The sequence below is a fragment of the Rhea pennata genome, chromosome 7, assembly GCF_028389875.1.
Source record: "Rhea pennata isolate bPtePen1 chromosome 7, bPtePen1.pri, whole genome shotgun sequence".
Lineage (NCBI taxonomy): Eukaryota > Metazoa > Chordata > Aves > Rheiformes > Rheidae > Rhea > Rhea pennata.
The window spans coordinates 4,490,532-4,511,347 of NC_084669.1; the positions used below are offsets into that span (position 1 = coordinate 4,490,532).

The 20,816-nt window shown below is 42.2% G+C and overlaps 1 protein-coding gene across 1 annotated transcript; it reads right to left on the reverse strand.

Annotated features, from left to right (window-relative positions):
- Positions 1-140: 140 nt before the first annotated feature.
- Positions 141-14,817, reverse strand: GPR26 (G protein-coupled receptor 26). Its single transcript, XM_062580483.1, has 3 exons — positions 14,150-14,817; positions 8,359-8,472; positions 141-372 (listed from the first exon to the last, which is right to left on the reverse strand). Exons 1-3 carry the CDS (start codon positions 14,815-14,817, stop codon positions 141-143), a joined length of 1,014 nt encoding a protein of 337 aa, XP_062436467.1.
- Positions 14,818-20,816: the final 5,999 nt, after the last annotated feature.

A 20,816-nucleotide genomic window follows, 5' to 3' on the forward strand; every position in this document is an offset into this window, starting at 1 on the left:
GAGGCAGGCCGGGCTGCGATCCGCCTCGGAGCCTGCCTCTGAAGCCCCGTCAGCTGAGCAGAGCTACTGGGGATAGGCCAGGTACTTTTGTTTTACCCATGTATTGTTTTACATTTCCGGACGGTCCCATAGCGGCCTCATCATTCGTTCAGCTGCAGAATATTGCGGTTGTGGGGCTCACTCGTCAGGGCAGAGGAATTGATGGAGCTTCTTTTGAGAATCCTGTTTATGATGTCCTTCCACGTCTTCTTGTACTGGTGTCGGAGCAAAGAGTACACAAAAGGATCTGAAACAACCTTGCTGTAAGCTAAGCACTTGGAAATGATTCCCCAGTGGGAACTGATGGGAACCACAGAGGATAATTCAATCAGTCTGTGAAGAGAGAAGGGGGGAAAGAGGGAAGAACGTTAGGAAGAAAAATATGGAGCAACAGCACAACTGTAAGCTGATGGACCACTATAACTGTCCCTAGATTTTCTTCTTGGAATTAACCCCATGCTCTCTTAGATCTTCTCTCCTCCAAAGAAAGCAAAACCTTCCCAGCTTATTTTAGGGCACATACAAGAAAATATTAAAAGGAATCATGAGAATGGGAATGTAGTGCTCCCATTATGGATGTTTGTGATTCTGCATATGTAAGTCTGAGGTTTGCTTCTCAAGGAGTACACATTTCCCATTGAGCATCTCAACCTCCAGACTTCACAGTATCCTTGACTTAGTATATTTAGCTGTGCATTTACTGAGGTTGGGAGCAGGCTCGGTGTGTGCTGTCTCCTAAAAGACTCTTGATCTTTGCCTCAGTAACTGTAGAAGAATTGCGTGCAAAACGGAACAGCTCCAGCAGGAGATATGCAGCAGTCTTACTTCAAAAAGCCTATTTATTTGTTACTAAAATACACCTTTGGGAGTCTAAAAGCTCTGAGTCCAAATACCTTTGATGTAGAGCTAGGTTTCAACTCATCTGGCTCACTCAGGTCATGGAGATATTTGATAAAGGGGCACCACTCTCTCTAGAGTATTGCAACCTAGCCCTGATTATTTTTCCTCTCTAGTGGATACTGTGTATGGGATCATAAATACTCTAAGGTAAGTAGAGCCACGCTTTTCAGAAAATTCACTGCTCATGAAAAACGTCATGCAGCATCTACTCATAAAATCATTTACTGTATAACACACCCTCAACCATTGCACTTCTAGTCTCCCGTATGGACAGTATGTGTTACTTTCTCTAATTACTCTTGTGTTTTTGATCCCGATAAGATCTTTCATTAGAAAGCAAAGCTGTTCAGTTTATATTTAGCTTTCTTCATTTAGTGATGTTGTGTGCATTTTTCTAATAGAGTGTGTTGTAAGATCATGTTCCTGACAGCTGAAGTTCATCATAGACTTTATATTACCCTAAGGGGGGTGAAGGGAATATGATGTCCCCAGGTACATTTCCTGATGACTTTCATACTTACTACAACCTTTGTATCCATCATGCACGTATTGCCAGAAAGAAACTTCTACATAGCCAAGTGTCTTTTTTCTAAGTATTGTCACAAAGCCATATTTTGTATAATAATGTTTGAGACTGAGACACAGGCTGTCATTGCGTGCTCTGGTGGGAGTCCTGTCCCCTACTAATATAACTAGCAGTTATCCACTAATCCAGCATCTAGTCTGAACTCTGTCTAGCTCCCACCAAGAGTCCGTGAAAAGAGACAGGTACTTCCAGCACAAGTATCCAGCTGTCTGAGGCTAGAAAAAATTTCTCTCTACCTTTGTCTGCCCTTTATCTATGTCAGGAATGTAGATAATGATCTTTGAGATACAGATAGCTAAAGTGAACGAAAATCACTGTATTTGCAGGTCTGAAGGCAAGTATATATCTTGATTTTTTTAAAAAATGCTCAATTTAAAGGCCAGTGGTATATACTTGCAATAAATTCAACAAGGCAAATATTTTAAGGCACCAGGTGTGGGGGAGGGAAGAGCATTATACACTCCTCATACCTGTGCTAGCACAGATCGTTCACTTTGTTCTGAGACTTCCAGCATTTCTGATAGCACGGCATTGCTAACTCCACGAGGTTTTCTTCTCACGTGTCTTTGAGAAACGCTGAAGGGCAGTTCTGTTCAATATGTCTCCACAGCTGTTGAAAAACTATTGATTTTTCTAGAGCAAGATGATTTCAGAGGATACATGTGCTGCTAAAGAGCCCTGATAAGCAATGGCAAATAAAATCTTTGCTAAAAACTGTCCTCAGCAGCAGGTACTCTTACACCTGCCTAGAAAATAGTTTAATTGCTAATATTTCTTCAGGCAAAGGAACCATTTTCAAAGAGCATTTTGAAGCATAGCTTCTGCAACAGCAATGATGATGATGTTAGTATTTCAAGCAGCTAAGAGATGAAGACTTTTTTTTTTCCTCTATCTTTTTATTCACATTCCAAAAACTTTCAGTACATCTTTTTGTTTAAAATAGTGCTAGCAGATGACATGGTCCAATCATTAGAGCATGAATGTGGGACTAAGGAGCCTTAACTGGTTATAGCACTGACTACGAGCCTCGGTCTTTCTGTGCTTCCCTTATCTCTGTCATTCTGTCTTTTCTAGGCTGCCGACCCCTTGGCAAAATGTTGTTTCTTAGATATTAGTATGGTGCTTAGCAGTCTGCAGTGTGCAGCAGGTCTGCAGTCATCGCTGGAAGGTTGGCCACCATCACAGTGCCAGTGATACTAATACTGAGAATAATTTTACGCACTTTGCCCGGTATTTATGTCATTTTTGTTATCACTTCCATTAGAAGTAGGCTATACTTGTCCAGTTATGTTTTTAGGGGTGCTAATATTGACCAAAGTGCTCTTACATGTTGCAGTAAGTGACGCACTCTGAAACAGAAAGTCGAGCTATGCAATTTCTAGGCTAAATGAACTTTGCAAAGCAAACCTTTCATTTCAGGATGTGAGTAGTACTCGAAACATCCCAGTACCTAGGGATGCTAGTACTAGTACCTAGTTTGGTTGCTCTAAAAACTTCTGCTCTTACAAATTCTTACTGGCAAGGGCCTCCTGTGATTCATTTTGAAATGGTTTCTGAGCACCTCTTGGTATTTGTTTGCATGCATTTCAACAGCACACAGCAGAAGCTAAGCTGTGTTAAATGAACAGTTCAGTGGAATCGTTACACGAGGGCACCGACTGACAACGAGGTCTGGCAAGTCATTTTATACCTTCTTAACTTCACTTTCAAATAATTAAACATCAGTCACTGATCACTGTCATGTTTCAGACAGGACTGTCTTTCTGTCGCAAATGTCCTCTTCACGTGAATCTGCCCTATTAGCAGTGAACAAATCGATTCCCGGCTCTTCGTTTCTTGCATTGGGCTGGATGGCCTTTCCAGGGATCTACTGGGTACCTCAGTATCTCGAGGTAACCAGGTTGCATTTTGTGAAAGTACTGAGGAGAATTGCTCATGCCCTTCCAGGGTGATCACCATCACCTTGCACGCAGCATTTAGATGCCAAAGAACGGCCATCCATTGCCCTTCTCTTTCGTCTTGACTAAGTAAATGCTGTTCCTTCAACCTTTACTTGCAGGGCACGTTTGATATCTTTCTTACAAAGGAGGAACCAAATTCAGACGTAATTATCTTCTACTCAGGCTGGTGGGGGAGGGTTCATCTGGCATATTCTCTCTTGCTTTATAAAAGGTGGCTTATGGCACCCATGTTAACATGCTCTAAAATGAGAGTTGACTAATTTGAAATTAATCATCTTCTGACTTGTATTTATTTTGTAATCTCTGATCAGCAATGCTTCTTCCTAACTTGTTGTTCTCCAGTTCATATATTTGAAGTGACCTTCTTTGCATTTTGAAATTTCATCTTGTTGAATTTCATCTTATCATTGACTAATTTTTGCTGAACACTTTACAGATGTGAATTTGATTAAGTTTAATTAAAATCAGTGGATACTTTTATGAGCAAGCTATGACAAGCTTGTGTCTCAGTCTCTGTCAGTCAGTTCCATGAATTTTTAATGATCTTCTTTAAAAGCACATCAAATAGACACTGGGAGGCTGGAAGCCTAGACTGGCTAATGTTGCTTTCAAATTTGAAATGGTTTGAAAAGTGATTGATCAATTTAAAAATTTATATTTTTATCAACAGAATTTTTAATATTTTGTTTAATCATGTTTCCTTAAGAATGCTTACATGTTTTATGATTCTTGTGTATTATTTTAAAATCAAATTACATCTGTAGTTATCAGGTGTACAGAAAAGTACAGAAATATACACAAACTCCAAGCTGTGTAATTCCACTTAATGTACAAAAAATTTGATCTCAGCCATTCAAAGCATATAATATATCTTATTGCCTTTGAAAGAGGGTTTTGTGCTCTCATTGATGAGGGAAATTATATGCATAGCTTCAATTTTCATGAAACATTTCAGCCAAAAAGAAGACATTTTCAGGGAAGGAGCATTAATATTTCAGTGCTACCTGTAAATTAAATTCTCTGGCTAAGCTACATAATTCTGTTACTTGCCTTCATAAGTCACTCTTCAAATCTGATCTTCAAACACCTTTTTACTTCAAAGATATAGACTGTTTTGCTGTGTTGCTTTGTTAATATTTGAGAAACTTCTAATTTTCTAGAGCAGTAGCAAGTGGCTCTCAATTACTTCATTGCACTTTCAGTAAACAAATGAGAATGTTACGTTGATCTCTTTTTGCAGATAATAGACACTTAAAATTCTTTGTATGCACGTGTAGTTAATATTTTTAGCAAAATATTTTACTGAATATTTAGAGGAGCAGATCAAAGGCTAGAATAATGGCAGCATATCTGTTATGCATTGCTTAAACTTGAACTTTACTGAATTATGGAGAAAATTCTGGGTAGACCTGAGAATCTCAAGCAGGCTAAAATGTGTTAAGATTCAGCACTGAAACAAAACAGTCATTGCATTTTGGAGCTGGTAGGTGATGTTATTCTCACAAGAAGAAATTCATTCTTTTCTCCTAAAATTTGGATCTGATCTTTTAACTTAAATTTGTGATGTTTCTGTTGGTGTCTTATTCTGATTTTATCAGAATTTGACTGTAGTGGTTTCTGTTGTATTAATGATATCAGTAGGTTATACATGAGTTTTATGTTGATTTTGATGCTAATTTTACTATATTTTTACTTTATTACTTGGTACCTTTTTGTATGATATCTTGCTAAAGATATGATAAAAACAGGGCCCTGTTTTTAATAATTACTTCACTAATTAAAAAAGAAAAGACATCTCGGTGGTTGTTAGCTGATTTACAGTTAGTCAGTTTTGCTCCTTAAATGATGCGTGTATCACAACTGGGCAAATTCTGTAAGGAAGCAGCACGACTTGGGAACTCCTATAGCAGGACCTGCAAATCTTGCAGCCCTTTGCTTCTAACCTCCGCTCTTCCCCAGTGTTGCAGGAACTACCTGTCAGCACAAAGATATGATGACAGCGAGCAGCACTGGCCAGCTTGTACCGCAAGACTTTTCACGCGGGAGGAAAATATCGCTTCCTCACCTCAGCTGAGGCTTTTGATGGAGACTAGAAAGCCGCATTCTTGCAATCTGTCAAACTAAAATTGCAGAGGGAAGTCATGCGTTTATATGCACAAACAGGTAAGAGCAAAACTCACACAGGAATTCTGAACTTGCTTGTCCAAATCCTAGCAGGATCTGCGTGCAGAGGGCAGTCAACCAGTTTGAAAGCACAGTTTGTTTATCCAGTGTCCCCCAGGGATGATATAAGAGAATTTAAATCTTCTTCTGCCTGTTCTACCATCCTCCCCCTCTTCCTGAGGGCCTGGGACTTCTAACTTCTTTATGATATAACTTTGGGTTTTTTAATTAAAGGCAAATTTGCTCTCACATTGACAGCAATTATTAACCTACATAAGCAAAATTCTGCATTTCAGCGAGAAATGTCTGCAGTTGGAAATAAATATTAGAAATTGATACGGAGTAGTTTAATTTTTCTTATGAAAAGGTTCCTTGGAGAAAATAGGTTTTGAATAATGTTCTTTAACCACATAATGATAAACATGGCAAAAGAAGAGAGATATTGTAATACTACTAACAACACTATTACAAACCAAGAAACTAGCTATGTCTAGGAATATAAAATATAATACTCCTGTCATACAGTAGGAGAGCTAAATCAAGCAGAATCAGAGCATCCTGGGGTACTGCGTTGTAACGCCATGCGTTGTAACGCCTAGCGGAATCTCAAGCAGGGATTAAATGCACCAAAAGAGGAATTCCCCGCAGCCAGTTGTGCGGAGATCCCTCCAGACGGGAAAGCAGCAGCCTTTCTTGCCAGGCTGGCATGCCTGGCCAGGGCACCACCGCCGCCCGGCCTGGGCAAGTGTCTTGCACATTTGGGACCCTGAATCTTGGCTCCACTTATTGCCACTCTCTGTGGAAAAGCCATTAGTCCTCGACAGATTGAAGACAGAGGTTCAAAGCCCAGATCTGTCATACCCGAGGGGAACGCCCTGCTCGGATCAGGATCAGAGCAGATTTTCCGTGGGGGATCTGTCTCCTTTTAGAGCTATTCCATACTGGGTGAATATTTAAGTGATCCTTGTACAAACTAAAAGGGGCAGAGCCAGGAGTTGCTAACCCCTCTTCTGTATCTTAGGGCTTCCGAGTGTTACCTCAAAGAGTGGTATAAAGAGTGGAGCGCCCACTGAGGGCTAAACACATTCCCAGAGGATTAGGGTCTGCTGATGGCAGAGGAACGGCTGGCTGGGAAATCTGCTTTGGGCCCAAAGCAGGAGATTAAATGAGGGCTTAAACAGCTCATTAGCCGGGGATGATATCAAAGCTTTGTATATGCTGCCCAGACACAAATGAGGGTGCTACGGAGTGAAGAGCAAGAGTGGAGGTGGTGCCTGAATGTTGGCCTGAGATGCCTATTGAGAAGCACAAAAATAGTCTGGCAGTCTGGTTAGCGCAGTTAGTGCTGCTCAGGACTGAGCCTCAAGCTGTTATGACTACGACTGCGATGATTTTTATTAAGTTCAGCGACCCAATGCAAAGTGAAATTTAACCGTTTGCAATCAGACAAATACTCTGATATTTTATAGCCTGAGACTGAAGACTAAGTGACCATGCTTATGCGTACCAAGTAACCGTACCTGGTTAGAGTGTGTGGCGTAGAGTACCTTATTGCGGCTATTAAACAGAAGTGAAAATAAATATGGTAACACTGTTACAAATGTATTTGCTACATTCTGTTACAAATAAACAGCATGAATTAATTAGTTATTATTATTGTGAACATAAAATTAATGTTGCATGCAGGTTTTCATTTGTAACAAGAAACTACAAGATGTTCTTATAAATTATTTTGTTAGAAATAGAAATTCAGAATATTATCCTAAATTGGAAAAAAATGTTTTTTTGCTGTTTAACCACTTATACTGAGACTTAATTCAGCTAATTATCTCTCCAATGATTTATTTTTATGATGGATCTGGGTTTGGCTGAAGTCAGCCCCAGTAATTTCTGTTGGGTAAAATTGGAGTAGGCAGTATTTTAAAAATACTTCTTTTCTCTCTCTGTTATGCATAAAACAGCAGCATTTCATTCTTTTCCAAAGTCTCTTAATAATGAGTGCTAGCTGTAAATTTCCTTACAATAACTTGATAACGCTTATCTGGATATACTCACTTTTTAATACTTTTGTCTCATAGAAGTAATTTTGTGTTTCCCACAGGAACCATTTTCAAAGATAAGCTAGAGATAAGCCTAAGACAGATGAGGCTTTCTGACCATAAATCACAAGAATTTTTTAAGCTATAAGCCAGAACAGCTTTGATATTCTGTTTATGACTAAGAGCTCTAGTCAGTCAGACAAAATTCCCCTTTAAGCCTGTGGGTCATATACTCACCTCACTCTGATCTTGTTTGACCAGATTATTATTGTCTGATTTGTTCAAACTACTCTCTTGCTCTGGAGATCATCCTCCTGATTTGGGGAGGCAGTTTGAGGAGCAACTGACTATCTTACCTAAAAAAGGACTATAAATCTGATTCACGGGCCTTTGTGGACCACTTCTTAATTCACTCTCCTGTGACCAACACTAAGACCAACTTAGCTGACTGAACAAAATTTTGCCCACAGACTTGCATCAGAACTGTATTGAATAAGTACCGTGAAATATATGTAGTTCTGTTAGTTCAGTAAATGAACTCTCTGTTATAGGGCTGGAAGAAAATGTTGGACAAAATTTTTTACAGACAAAAAATGGTAACTTTTTACCGATTCACAGTGCCCTGCTTTTCCGAGTTAGAGTCTGTTTCGGTAGGTAGGTGCACACTTACCTTGTAATTACATAAGGTGCAAAGCACAGGACAAAAGTACCGATAAAGGTACTTATTTTCCTTGTTGCTCGTTGCCTCCGTCTCCTTTGTTCTTCTAGACAACGCTCCCTTACACTGCGTGACATTCAACACAAACAAGAACATGAATCGTAATATCACGTAGCAAAGTTTAATGGCTTTACTTACAGAGTGACTGGGATCAATCTTTCCAGTAGGCACGGTGTTCACAGAGGACAGTACCAGGTGCACTGCATTAATGTGGGACAACACTGACTACTAACACGTTGTACGATCGTCTTACCCTTGAAAAGCAGTTACTGAGAAATATGTGTGTGCATATTTATATGCACACACTCATTATATCTATTTATGTACAATGAAATTGGTGGAATTCAGCCTTGGGTTAAGTAGCAGTAGCTCTTTTCTGAGTTATTTTAAGCTGTATTTGCAGGCTAGAGTTTTCCTTATGATATTCAAAGAGGTTTGGAAAATATCCAAAGTGGGGTATGGTACTTCCCTAGAAACAGCAATTCAAACAATATCACAAACAGGAGAAACTTCCCAGAGAGATAAGCAATAAAACACAATAAAAATGTAACAGCAAAAACAGACTAGCTGCGTTCAGCGCAGCATTGGCGCGATCATCAGATCATACAGCTGTGTGCTGCCGGGCCATAAATCTTCCTGCGGCTCATGCGGTTCTCAGCGGGCTCCGCGCCGAAGGCTTTGCAAAGCGGAGCGCACAGGGTCACTGGCCCTTGCTCAGCTGAGCCCTCGCGTTCGTGCCGTGAATCCCCCTGCGAACTGGCCGGTTTGCTTGTCTGGAGAGCGGCGAAGCGAGAGCTCCTCCTCCTCACCTGCACGCTTGTGCAACTCCTGCGCTGATGGGGTTTGGAGGGATGGAACTGTTTTAGTTTTACACCTAAATTTTATACCTGATGCCTCGGTGTCAGCTTCCAAACTCAGTTACAATAATAGCTGTGAGGTTTATTACTATGCCCTTCCATTATACACTGTAAGTGCAAATGTTTGATCTAAATGTCCGTTTTGTCTCTTGGATCTTAACGGGCTTTAGTGACCTCCATGGCAGAGAGTTCTTATGCTACCTTTAGATTACAGTAAGGGAAAAAGCATTTCCTTTGAGCCATCTTATATAGGGTCTTACTTTACCAGTTCCTGAAGTAGCTACCAGGATGGCAAAAATGAACAAAAAGCAATGTAAAAAAGTTTGTCTTTTTTGAAATAACAGATCACCTCATTCTTAAAGAATATACATAAGTAGAACGAAAAAGTCTCTAAAAATGTTACTTCTTCTATGTCTGAGTTATTTGCAGTTAGAAATGGCAGGTTTCTCAGTCTGAGAAGGAAAAAAGCTTTCACGTTTTCCAGGGAACCTATGATGTGCTTTCAGTTCTGCAACAGATGGAGAACCTTAAGTATTTTTAGATGGAGACGGCCGATTTTAGAGGTTCTACAGTTTCACTTATGACCTGAATTATTGGACTTCTGATATCTGCACCTGGCAGGATAGGAAAAGAAATCTTCAAAGTAGGTCCGGTTAGATTGTTTTTGCTTTATTTTTCACCTCTAACAGTTTCTCTAGTTGTATCTTTCCAAGTTGTGTTTAGCATGCATAAAGTCGTGTTTGACTCCTGGGGCTCATGCACGGCTTGGAAGGTTCTGAGGTCTTGAACCAATTTCTTTTGTTCAGCTTTTCCAGATGTAGCCAATAAATACCACATTACAGGCTAAAGTATTTTATCTCACGCTTTCATACAGAGACATGCACATAGCTAGGTATTTTGCTTTCATAGATATGCTTACATGTGCTTAGATAAGAACACATACATAAGGTCCAGTAGTGACACTAGTAATAGAACTGGATTATTGACTAAGCTTTGATTTAAAGATTTGAATGTCCTGGAAAATCTGTGCTATATTCCTTTGAAAGTCTGGTATTTTAAATAAAGTTTATGAGATACCAGATCTTAAGATCTGTAAAGCTAGATGTACCAAAAAGACATTATAGATAATTTGGGTTAAGAAATACATGTGTTAAGAATATAAGTGAATTCTTGCACAAACCTCTCATGATAATCAAGATAAATTGGTGTTAAGCTAAGAAAAATCTACTCAGTAAAAATACCTAAGCTAACTTGAAAGGACATGTTACCCTAAACATTCGCACAATTTTGTGGGGAATTTTGGAGGTTTCCTTTGTACTCATTCTGAATGATCTTCAGAAGATCACTTGTGGCTTTCCAAGCCACAGGTAATAAAGCCATCTGTCATAATTCCTATTGCTGAACTGCCTTGCGGGTGGATTCTGAGTCACAGGAAGCAGAAAAGTGTCCATACTCATTTCTCAGAGTTGAAACTAGACCATGCAAAAAACAGAAAAATCAGGGTAATCTAAGGTGGAGAACTTTGTTCTTTCATGCTCATCCTTCTGGTATTCCTGTCTATGCTATAAGATACCAGAATAAGCATGAAAGTTTATGTATATATCACTTCATTGCCTTGCTGTGTAGCACAGGTTCTGCTAGAGAGAGACACAAGTAAGTTCTAAATGGGAAAGGACCTTTTTGATTCATTTCCCCGTTATCTTAAACCTAAAAAAAAAATGGGCAAAAGACAGGCTAAAGCGGTGGACGGAGAAGGAAATTAACATACTGCCATGAAATACAGGAGTGGACAGACAGGATGAGGGAAGGGAAAGGAGAAAGGAAATGGGGGACAGAAGTGGTATGGAGAATTTGGGCGGAGAAGGGAAAATGAAGGCTGGACTAAGGCTATATGAGAAAAATGAGTTGGAAAGAGAGGTTAAAGACAGACAAGAGGGGAGAGAAACGTGCTGTGAAAACATCCTGCCTGCTCACCCAAGTTCAAATGTGCAGAGCAGGGAAACCTGTCTGAATAGGACTCCTTAAAGAGAATGACTAATGTAGAGCTGTCCTTGAGAAAGTGTTGTCTGACACAGCCCATCTCCACTGTTCTTTAGTAAATATGACCTGTGTCAGGGAACGCAGGTCATACTCTTATTTATCTGCCCACCACTGGAAAACAATAGATTTGGGACTCTAAACCTGTAGGTTTCTTTGGCAACCCCAGCCCAATTTTTAGTCTCTAATCCAAAGGACAGGTCACTGACACCATCTACATATTTCAGACGACACCTTTGCCAAGTCAGAGCATTATGAACCGATTGCTGTCGGAGGCCCTGCAGCCTTTGTGCAGGCTCCCACAGTCTAGAACCTAATCCCAAGTCCAATCGCTGCAGCTGGGTACCTGCGTCACCTGTTAGGGCAGCAGCACCATGCGTCAGAATCAGCCACTACTGCTGGCTGAAAGATGACATAAAACTCTCCTTTTTTTGCAAGAAGCATGGAATAACCTGATACGAGAGATAAATAATCATTATTAATAATGGATACTTGTAGCAAAGTTCCTGTACAACTGTCTCGCAAGAGGTAGTATGATGCTCACAGCCTCTTTGAATCAACTCTTCCATGAGATGCTTACAAAATGTAAGAACACCCTCAAGTTAACCTAGACCAGAAAAAAATCTATTGATTTTTCTAAGCTTTTCTGTCCAATCCAATCATACTTAAAGTAATAGGCATAATATCCCAGTGCTATGGCAATCCCTGGGAATAGCTGGTGTGTGTGTGCCTGTGCAGGAACAGATACTGAGTGATCGAGGCAACCAGACAGCACGTAGGGCAGAAGGGTGTTTATGGTTTGGTTCGACTAGGTGGATAAGGGAAGATTTATACATGTGTTTCTCAAGGGCAGTAACAGGACTCAACCAAAGTTCTGTTCCACATTCTCGGTCAAAATAGAAATCAAACAACTTAATTGGAGAATTATGAGCAGATGTCCCTATTCCTCTGGTAGGATGCTGCCCTACCCTGATCCTTGCAAACTTCTTGTCCTTAGGGTGAGGAATCCCAAAAACATGACCTCCTTTTTTTTGAGGACAGCAACACGCATTCAGGTCCTGCAGCTCAGCTCCTGGCTGGCTGTGAACTGCTTAGCACATGGAGAGAGCCTGCATTTGCCTCCAGCTCGCAGAGCACAGGACAGCAAGGGGGCCCAGGCAGGATGTCTGGTGCGGGACTGCCCTCAACATCCCTCTGCTCCAGTCAGATTTCTTCGCCAATGTCAGACACCTCCCTGCACTGCAGCCTGCCAGCGTTTCTCTGAAAGATTTCCCCTCCCTTCAGTCTCTGGCAGAGTTTTTCCTATCCAGCACAGACGTTCCCCACCACCACCCTGTCCCTGTGATCTCCTTCTCTCACCCTACATAGCCAAACGATCCTCTTCCTTTTTCCCAAGGCAAACACATCCAGACCCTTTCCTTTCCAGCTGCCCACTCTGGGCACACATTTCTCCCTTAAGCCAAACTAGTTCCTCTGAATAAGCCAGGCTCATTTCTTTCCACGCTATTGCTAGTTCCCTTGGTTTCCCCTTTCCAGAATTCACTCCTCTACTTGGCCTCCCCATCCCTGTCACAGCTGGTCATATCCCCATCTGTCCTGGCTGGTCGGAGCCTCTCTGCCCTAAGCCCGGACACTGCTGGGTGTTGAGACCCTCAGCCCTGCCCCAGCCTGCCACAGCTCGGTGGCTTCATTTCCTAAATCCCTTAGCCCAGGCAGATCACTCTGGCTTGACGTGCGGCTACCTTCTCACTAGCCTGATCCCGCACCCTGCCAGCCATCCCTGTTTCGGTTCTCTCTGCTTCATCCTCCCTGCTTCTCACGGCACAACAGTTACACGCTCGGGCTACATGCACTGGTGCTTCCTCTCCCCTGTGCAGCCAGATGCCTTCCCTAGCTCCTCAGCCAGGATCACCCATGGGCTTCACGTAGCAAGACTTTCTCTGCTCCAGCTTTATAGCTATACTCCTCTGTTTCCTGATAACCTAGGAAAATCTGCCTCACCCACCCTCCCTCCTTCAGCCAAGTCTGCTTCCTTTCCAGATCCAGGCAAATCATTTTCATGCAAGATTTATAGTTTATGCATAATCTCAGATGCGACTCTTTTGCACAGCAACCGTTCATACCTGTTTGGTGTTTGCCTTCAAGCCCATTATTCTCCCAGCCCCCAGAGAGTTTTCTCCTCCTGCACTTCAGCACAACAGGCTTGCTAAAGGACTCTCATTTGAAATTAACTTTACACACACCTTGCTTGTCATATTAACATTGCTACTTAAGTCTCTCTCATTTGGATTTAAATATAAGCATTCAAGCATGCCTATTTTACAAATGTCATTTCCTTATAATCCTTCCTTCAGGAAAGATAAAGTTGCAGAGTACACAGCAAGAAGGGAAGTGCTGGGCAAAGGAACAGCATGAGGTGCCCCAGCTTCCCTTGTGAACTCCTGGAGCAAAAGGACATGTGCAAACTCAGTCTGCTGCCTCTCAGGGAGACCCAGGTACATTTTGGATTGACAGTGGTAAAAAATATGAATCTATTAAATGCTAAATAGAACTTCTGAGACAAAAGGTAGTGACCTGATTACTATCTCAAAAGGAAGTGCAAACCCAGCCAAAACTGCTTGTTTCTTGCTTCCTCCCAAAGCAAGCTCCAAAGCATAACAAAGAGTTATTTCTACAACAGGAAAACTAAAGACAAGTAAAAAGAAACATGCAGAATAGAAACTGGCAAAAAAGACATTTGTTCTCTCCCCTCCCCATCCCCTGCTGTGATACAGATCAGACTGTATTTAACATAACATTGCTTCCTCTGCAGTGAATATTCTCAGCTGCTGAGCACACAGGCACCTTACCTGGGATGGATGTCCACAAGCAGCACCAGGGTCTGCATAGTGATTACGTCAATCCGTTTACAGTGAAACCGTGCCACCTTCAGCACTTTTAGATATGTGAAACACAGGACTATAAGGGAGAGGAGGAAGCTGAGGGTGTGAAAGACCCCAGTGAAAATCACAAACTGTGTCCTGTCCTCAGGTCTCTTGTTGTACAGGGTGCAGGAGGCATAGAGGTGATGGAAACCCACCCAGGAGAGAGAAGCTGCCACTATCGGGAATGACACCGAGTGTAACCACGTGTAGCTCAGTATGAGAGCAGCGTCTCTGTACCTCATCTTGGAGTGATAACTTAGAGGGAAGACCACAGCAATCCACCTGTCAATGCTCAAAGCTGCCATGCTCAACATGGAGTTCGTGGTCAGAAAAGTCTCCAAGAAGCCCACAATGTGGCAAACCTGGTCTCCTCCTGGTTGACTCTTGTAAATGATCCCAGCCAAGGTCAGGGGCATGTTCAAAACAGTCATCAACAGGTTGCAGAGCGTGAGGTTGAGGATGAACAATCCCGGGACCTGCTTGCGGATGTCAGCGCTGTACAGGAAGCAGATCAGCACCAGCACGTTGGACAGCAGGGACACGAGGATGAGGACCACGACCACGAAAGCCAGGGTCACCTCCCAAATGTTCATGGTGCATCCAGTCACGGGAGCAACATCTCCAAAAATGCGCCGCGCTGGCACCCGGGGAACATGGTGCGAGGCGCTCTCACCTCGCCCTCCTCCCCAGCCTGCTCGCACTCTTGCATGCCCTCAGTATTTTTAGAAGAGCTGCAGTTTTTTTCTCCAACCTCCCCCTCCTTGCTGCTCCTTTCCACGTCAACGCTTTCAGAGACGTGCACAAAAGCTCTGGGAATGCCCATCAAACTGCAAGGAGGGCTTAAAAAATATCAGCAGGACTGAACCACTGTCTCCGTTCGGTCCATCCAAAGGAGAGCAGGCTATTCTGAAAACTGCTCTCCTGAGATCCCTAATTATCAGCCCAAAGCTTCCAAGCAATTCAGCGAGTAAAATGTGCTCTCTCGCCTCTCCCTCTCTTGCTCTCTCTCTCTCTTGCTCTTTCTCTCCCTCTCCCCTCCTCCAGCCCTCACTCCCTTCCAGGCTGAATGTAACCTGCTTTTTATGATCACAGATAAAAACCCCATTAATGGATTAAAGCAAGCACACTGCTGGTGATTCGCAAACATGATTATGTCATCCACACTCCCCAGCCCCTCCTCTTGCAATTGTGACTAGACTTTCCTCAAGAGAAATATCATACTTTCATTTAATTGATTTAGCCATTAATTTGCAAACAGCCGTGTAACTGCATTCCTATGCTCCAGCCTGTTTCCTACCTTTCAGTGCATCAGTGACACAGTTGCTACTTGCTTCCAGCTAGGGCAGGGGCTCTCTTTTCTCTTCATTAGGTAAGCTGAAAAAGATAGGAAAAATGTATATATTCTGCTTCTCCTCTGGAGCTGTCATTAGGAGACTGGAGCAGTTACATGGCTATACTTTAGCACTTTGTAATCTTGTGTCTCCAAACATGGTCCACAGTAGGAAAATGATTCGCCCTTCCCCTCAACTTTTAAATGTAAGGAAATCAGAGCCTCAGATGATATTGTAACTTGGATATGATCACAGAGCAGGTGAGCAGCAGAGACAGCAACATGCTGCAAGCCTCCTGGTTTGGTCAAACTTTCCCTTCTTCAACAACATTTATTTATTCCTAATCAAAGCCCCTATCTATGTGAGGGCAAGTACCTCCTGTGAGACTAAAACCAAGCAAAAGTTGCCTGGCAAAAGTAAATAGAACTAAGTACTGCATGTAATTAGATGTTAATAGTAAGTTTGGCTTAAAGGAAGGAGTGGGAACTGTTTTCTGTTTGCTTTTCCCTTCTCTTTAAAAGATATTTAACTGGGAATGCTAAAAGGTTGCAAGCAATCGGGACAGATCTCTCATCAAAGCAGCCATTCCTTAATCCTTGTACTAAAATGAAGGCAAAAGATACCCTGCAGCACAGTTATTGTGGCTTAGTAAGTGCCTCTACATGTGTATGAGAACTAGATGCTTAGGAGTATTTTTTTCTCTGTACTTCCAGCACTTGCCACAACAGTGCATGCTCAATTTACAGTAGCTATTCACTTCAGACACTCAGATTCATTTGCGCAGCAGCCGAGCTGTCACCATGCACTATGTCAGAGCTTTACATATTATAGGAAGGCCCCCTCCTCTTCCACCCAGCTAGGTTTTTTTTTCTTTCCTTCAATAAGGCTTTAAAAGGCTAAGAGTGAAGGCAATTCACTTTGTAAGTTGCAAGACTGTTATCAAAGACAGCTTGGACTCTCCAGGCCAACTGAACTCCAGCGAAGCACACAGGCTGAGTGTGCAGGTCCTTGATGTACACCCAGGGTGAGCTGTTGAGGAACTGGTTGAGGGTGCAAAGCTCTGCTTTGTCTGTAAGCTGTTTCTCTTCTCTGCCTCCAGAACACATGGAAACATCCTCGCTGCAGAGTGGATTTTGCCGGTGAAGGAGCAGGTCTTCAAGGTCTGGTCTTCTCCCAAGCAGTGACCAAAAGCTACGTGATCCTACAGGTGACCGCTTCTGGAAATAAGAGGGTCTGCTACCATGTAGGCTAAGGAGATTAGAAAGAAAGGGGATATTCTGCTGTGCAACAGCACCAAAACATCAGCAAGCTTCCTACTGGGTTGGAAGCAAGAGCAAGAGCCCTGGCTAAGGTATCCTAGGATAGACTGAGCCATGTGGCCCTGTGAAGGGATCCGGCACAATGGCAGCTTGAAGCTCAGTCGTGAAAGGTAACAGCTATAGGCCTCCAGGAAGAGGCCATGTGGTTTGGGAAGCTCTGGCATAAGAAAAACCAGGCAGCCTCTAAAGACATAGCAAGGCTTACTGGGAAATTAGGAAGTATTTAAAAGGGAAAGGAAATCTAGTGGTGCATGGGATGTAGGTACTTTACGACAGTAGTAGAAGGGAATCTCACATGCCAACTGCCAGTCTTGGTGTCAGGGTGACACATACCATTCCTTCTTCCTGTACTCAGCCTCTTTCCTGGCTCAAATCAATCCTGCAAGGCCCTGGCTGCACAAATCATTCCTGTGTTGCAAAGCCCTAGCAGCACAGTCACTGGATAATTTAGCCATTTATCTTGCCCGGCCACACACAAAGCTAGGGGTTTACCAGGACAGTTTCCTGAAGCAGCACTTCAATTGTCTCTTTAACTAGCTGCAGTTCCTCTGGATTCAAAAGTCCTGCCCATGAGTGATTTCCCCTATGCAATAGGGAGTCTGGCTTCAGCCTTCAAACAGAAGGTGTACAAGGAAGGATGAAATCTGCATATGCAAATAAGGAATAAGAGATGACAGTCAGGAAAAGAAAATTCTTCTGAAGTGATAGATGTGAAATAACAGGGGAGAGAGACAGAACGACATGATTCAATGAAATAGTAATAGAATATAAAAGATTGGGTTTGTGGGTGGAACAGCATAGACATTATGATGGATCTGTCATGAGGGGCCCTGTATGGAGCTGACGTTGTGAAGGAAATGGTGGCCAAGAGAGTAAGAGCGGACATATCTTTAAGGGCTGGAGATGCCAGTGGAATTATGGACAGGCTCTGCTAGATCTGGTTGACAAGAAGCAGGAAAGTATACAGCCCGTATGCTGAGCCTCCCTCACTCTGTTTTGCAATTCCAAATTCATGGTTGGGGGACATCTGTGTGTGTGCCGTCTGCCCCCTGTGCTGTCCCCACAGCAAAGCTGTAGCAAGAGGGGAGTATTTCTCCTTCATGCTGGGAACTCCTGGTAGCAGAATGAGTGTCTGCATTGCAACAGGAGAAAAAGGTTTACCAAAAGCAGACCCTATCCCATCTCCTCTGCGTGGTATCTGAGCTTGTTGCTATGAAATGCCTCCCTCCACCCCATCCCTTTTCACCCAGAGCTTGGAAGGGTGGGACTACTATTTATGTTAGTGTGAGGAAGCAACATCAAAGTAGTAAGTTTGGTACATTCTTCATTAATTTGGCAGGCCTGAATGAATGAAGCATTCCTAGTCCCATGCTTCACAGTTTTCTTTGTACAGGTTTCCTGAGTAAGGAAATCACTATTGGTAAAACTAAACTCCCTGTATTTACAGGAGAAAGGTAGCAACCAAGAAATGGCTTAAATCTACAATCAAGTGAATAAGCGTTCCAGATTCCAGGGGAAAGCTGAAGTTTTCTCTTGATGACTAACTTGAGTCTTGGTATGTATGTATAGCTCTAAAGGGCCACGTATTTTGCATAATTGATTCCCTTGTTGGCAATCCCTGCAGCTGGGATTACGGAACATTTCTGTATTTATCTATTATACATACCTAAGAGAGCATGATGGATCCATCAAATAGCTTCATTTTATATGAATCAGGAGGAAAGAATATGCTGTGTATATTTTATCCCTGTAGAGGAAATTAATGTGTTGCACAGCTTGCCTGTGAGCTCCTAATGGCAGGGATTGCATGTTTTGTTTGTAATATTTCAAAAACACACTACACTATGAATTAAAAATAAATAAGACTAATAAATACTGATTATTACCAATGAACTCTGACAGTTAGCTCTTGATTTAGAAGATCAGTACTCCTTTGGCATTTGCTCCATTATCAAGCACATAAAACCACAGAACATTTACTGTATTTTTGTATATTAAATGTAGAAGTGACTTTATGAATCAGCACAGCATGAGACAGAGCAAAGACCAGGTAACTAGGAGCGATGGCTTCTATGTGACCATGGGGACATCAGTTCGCCACATCTCTCCACCTTTCTCTTGTATACATAGATTGTAAACTCATGGGGGCAAAGACAAGGTGCTTGTGGGCGGGGAGGCTCTGAGCCTTGTGAAATTCTAAAGGCCTTATCTTAATCAAATGACAAATTTTACTGGCAAATGGCCAGTTCTGTAGAGGCAACACAAATTTCTTGCTATTCTTTTACAATAGCCTATGAATAAGAGCTTCATTGCCTATGTACCACATGCATAATGGTTTACCCTGACTGATTTGTACTGGTATTATGGCAAGTACGAAGGATATTACAACAACACAAAACTTCTCTGGACAAGAGGTTAGAATAGAACTGGGACCCTCAGCTTCCTGGGGGAACTGCATCTGCTGGATACAGATACAGCTTGTGCCCATGACATGTCGGTGGAAGGTTTGTCTTTGCTAGGAGTGTTCAGGTGGGGGAAAGCTTTCTCTGCATGTTGTCCCACTGAGACCATGAAATAGTTATTCAGTATAAATGAAATTGTCATGTTATAGCCTATGTATACAATATAGGAAGCTGTTTTTGACGATACAGCTAAATCATCTAAGTTACTCATTTCATAGGAAACTAATGTTTAAGACTTCATACCATTGTGAAAACTACTTAAAGATCTAAGCTGAAAATATTTTTGAGAATTACTGCATTTCCTTAGGACTGAAGGTTGTAACTTGTCAGCTAAGAAGTCATATTTTTGGGATCTCCATTCCATACTTTCACTGCACTTTCCCCCACTAGCTCACACTCCTCCTGTGTTTGACTAACGACATATAAACTTTACATACAAACTTTACAGGACTTTAATAACAGGAATATTGGCACATGGAAGAGATTGTACCTCCTTTATCTGCGTCTCAGACAATTCAAAGACAGCCAATTCCCTTCAGGAAGTCGGTGTGCCTGCTGACTGCCCATGGGTATTTCCTCTTGCCTCCATCAATCTTTGCTTTTTGGCTTCATGACTATTTGAAGGGTTTGCAGTACGTTCATGAACTGTAGAGCTGAGCTGTTTCGTTTTGTTGTCAATTAAACTAAACTTTAGTAAGAGCGGTATCTTTACTCTGATTATTTGAGGGTCAAATGTCACAATGCAAAAAGCAAAGTCTAATCCTTTTCTATAGGAATAAGATAATGGCTCATGAAATCATCATTCTGTTGAATGAACCGTAAAACTCTCACTGACTTCAATACAGTCAGAATTTCACCATATATGTATAGCACAGAAAGTATGAGTAATGACTTGTGTAATGTCTACATATTTTGTGAGGATGGTAGACAGATTTAATGGGGCAGCTGGCACTGGTAGTTCACTGCTCCACTGAAAATGTCAGAGGCAGTGAAGAACACTTTCTCCTCTGCATCTGCAAAAATCGTAATTTTTGAGTCACCACACAAAGAGTGAGCTAAGCCTCTTAAACCCTGGCAGGACAGCGGTGCAAGTAGGGCAGAAGGGAAGGCACGAGAAAGCTTGAAGCCCTTCCATGTGGGTTAGGCTTGTTCTTTCTTCATCCCAATAACCTGCAGCACTTTGAACTTGTTTTGGCAAGTTGCCTTTGTCCTCCAGAGTCGAGAGAGGAAGCAGGCACAGCTCCGTTCCTCTTGAACCTTGGCTAGAAGGGGTGTCACGTGCAGAAGGGCTACACATTGTTCAACGTGTTTCACTGAGCAAATTTTCTTCTACTTCTGCCCCCTGTCTTCTCAGCCATGCACCAAAAAAATGTATTATCATGTAGAAGAGCTTCTTGCCTTTTTCCTTACGCCCCAGTAGGTGACATGTGTCTTTATTTAGTGAACACAGTACACTGTGAACAAAAGGGGTTAGTTGCCA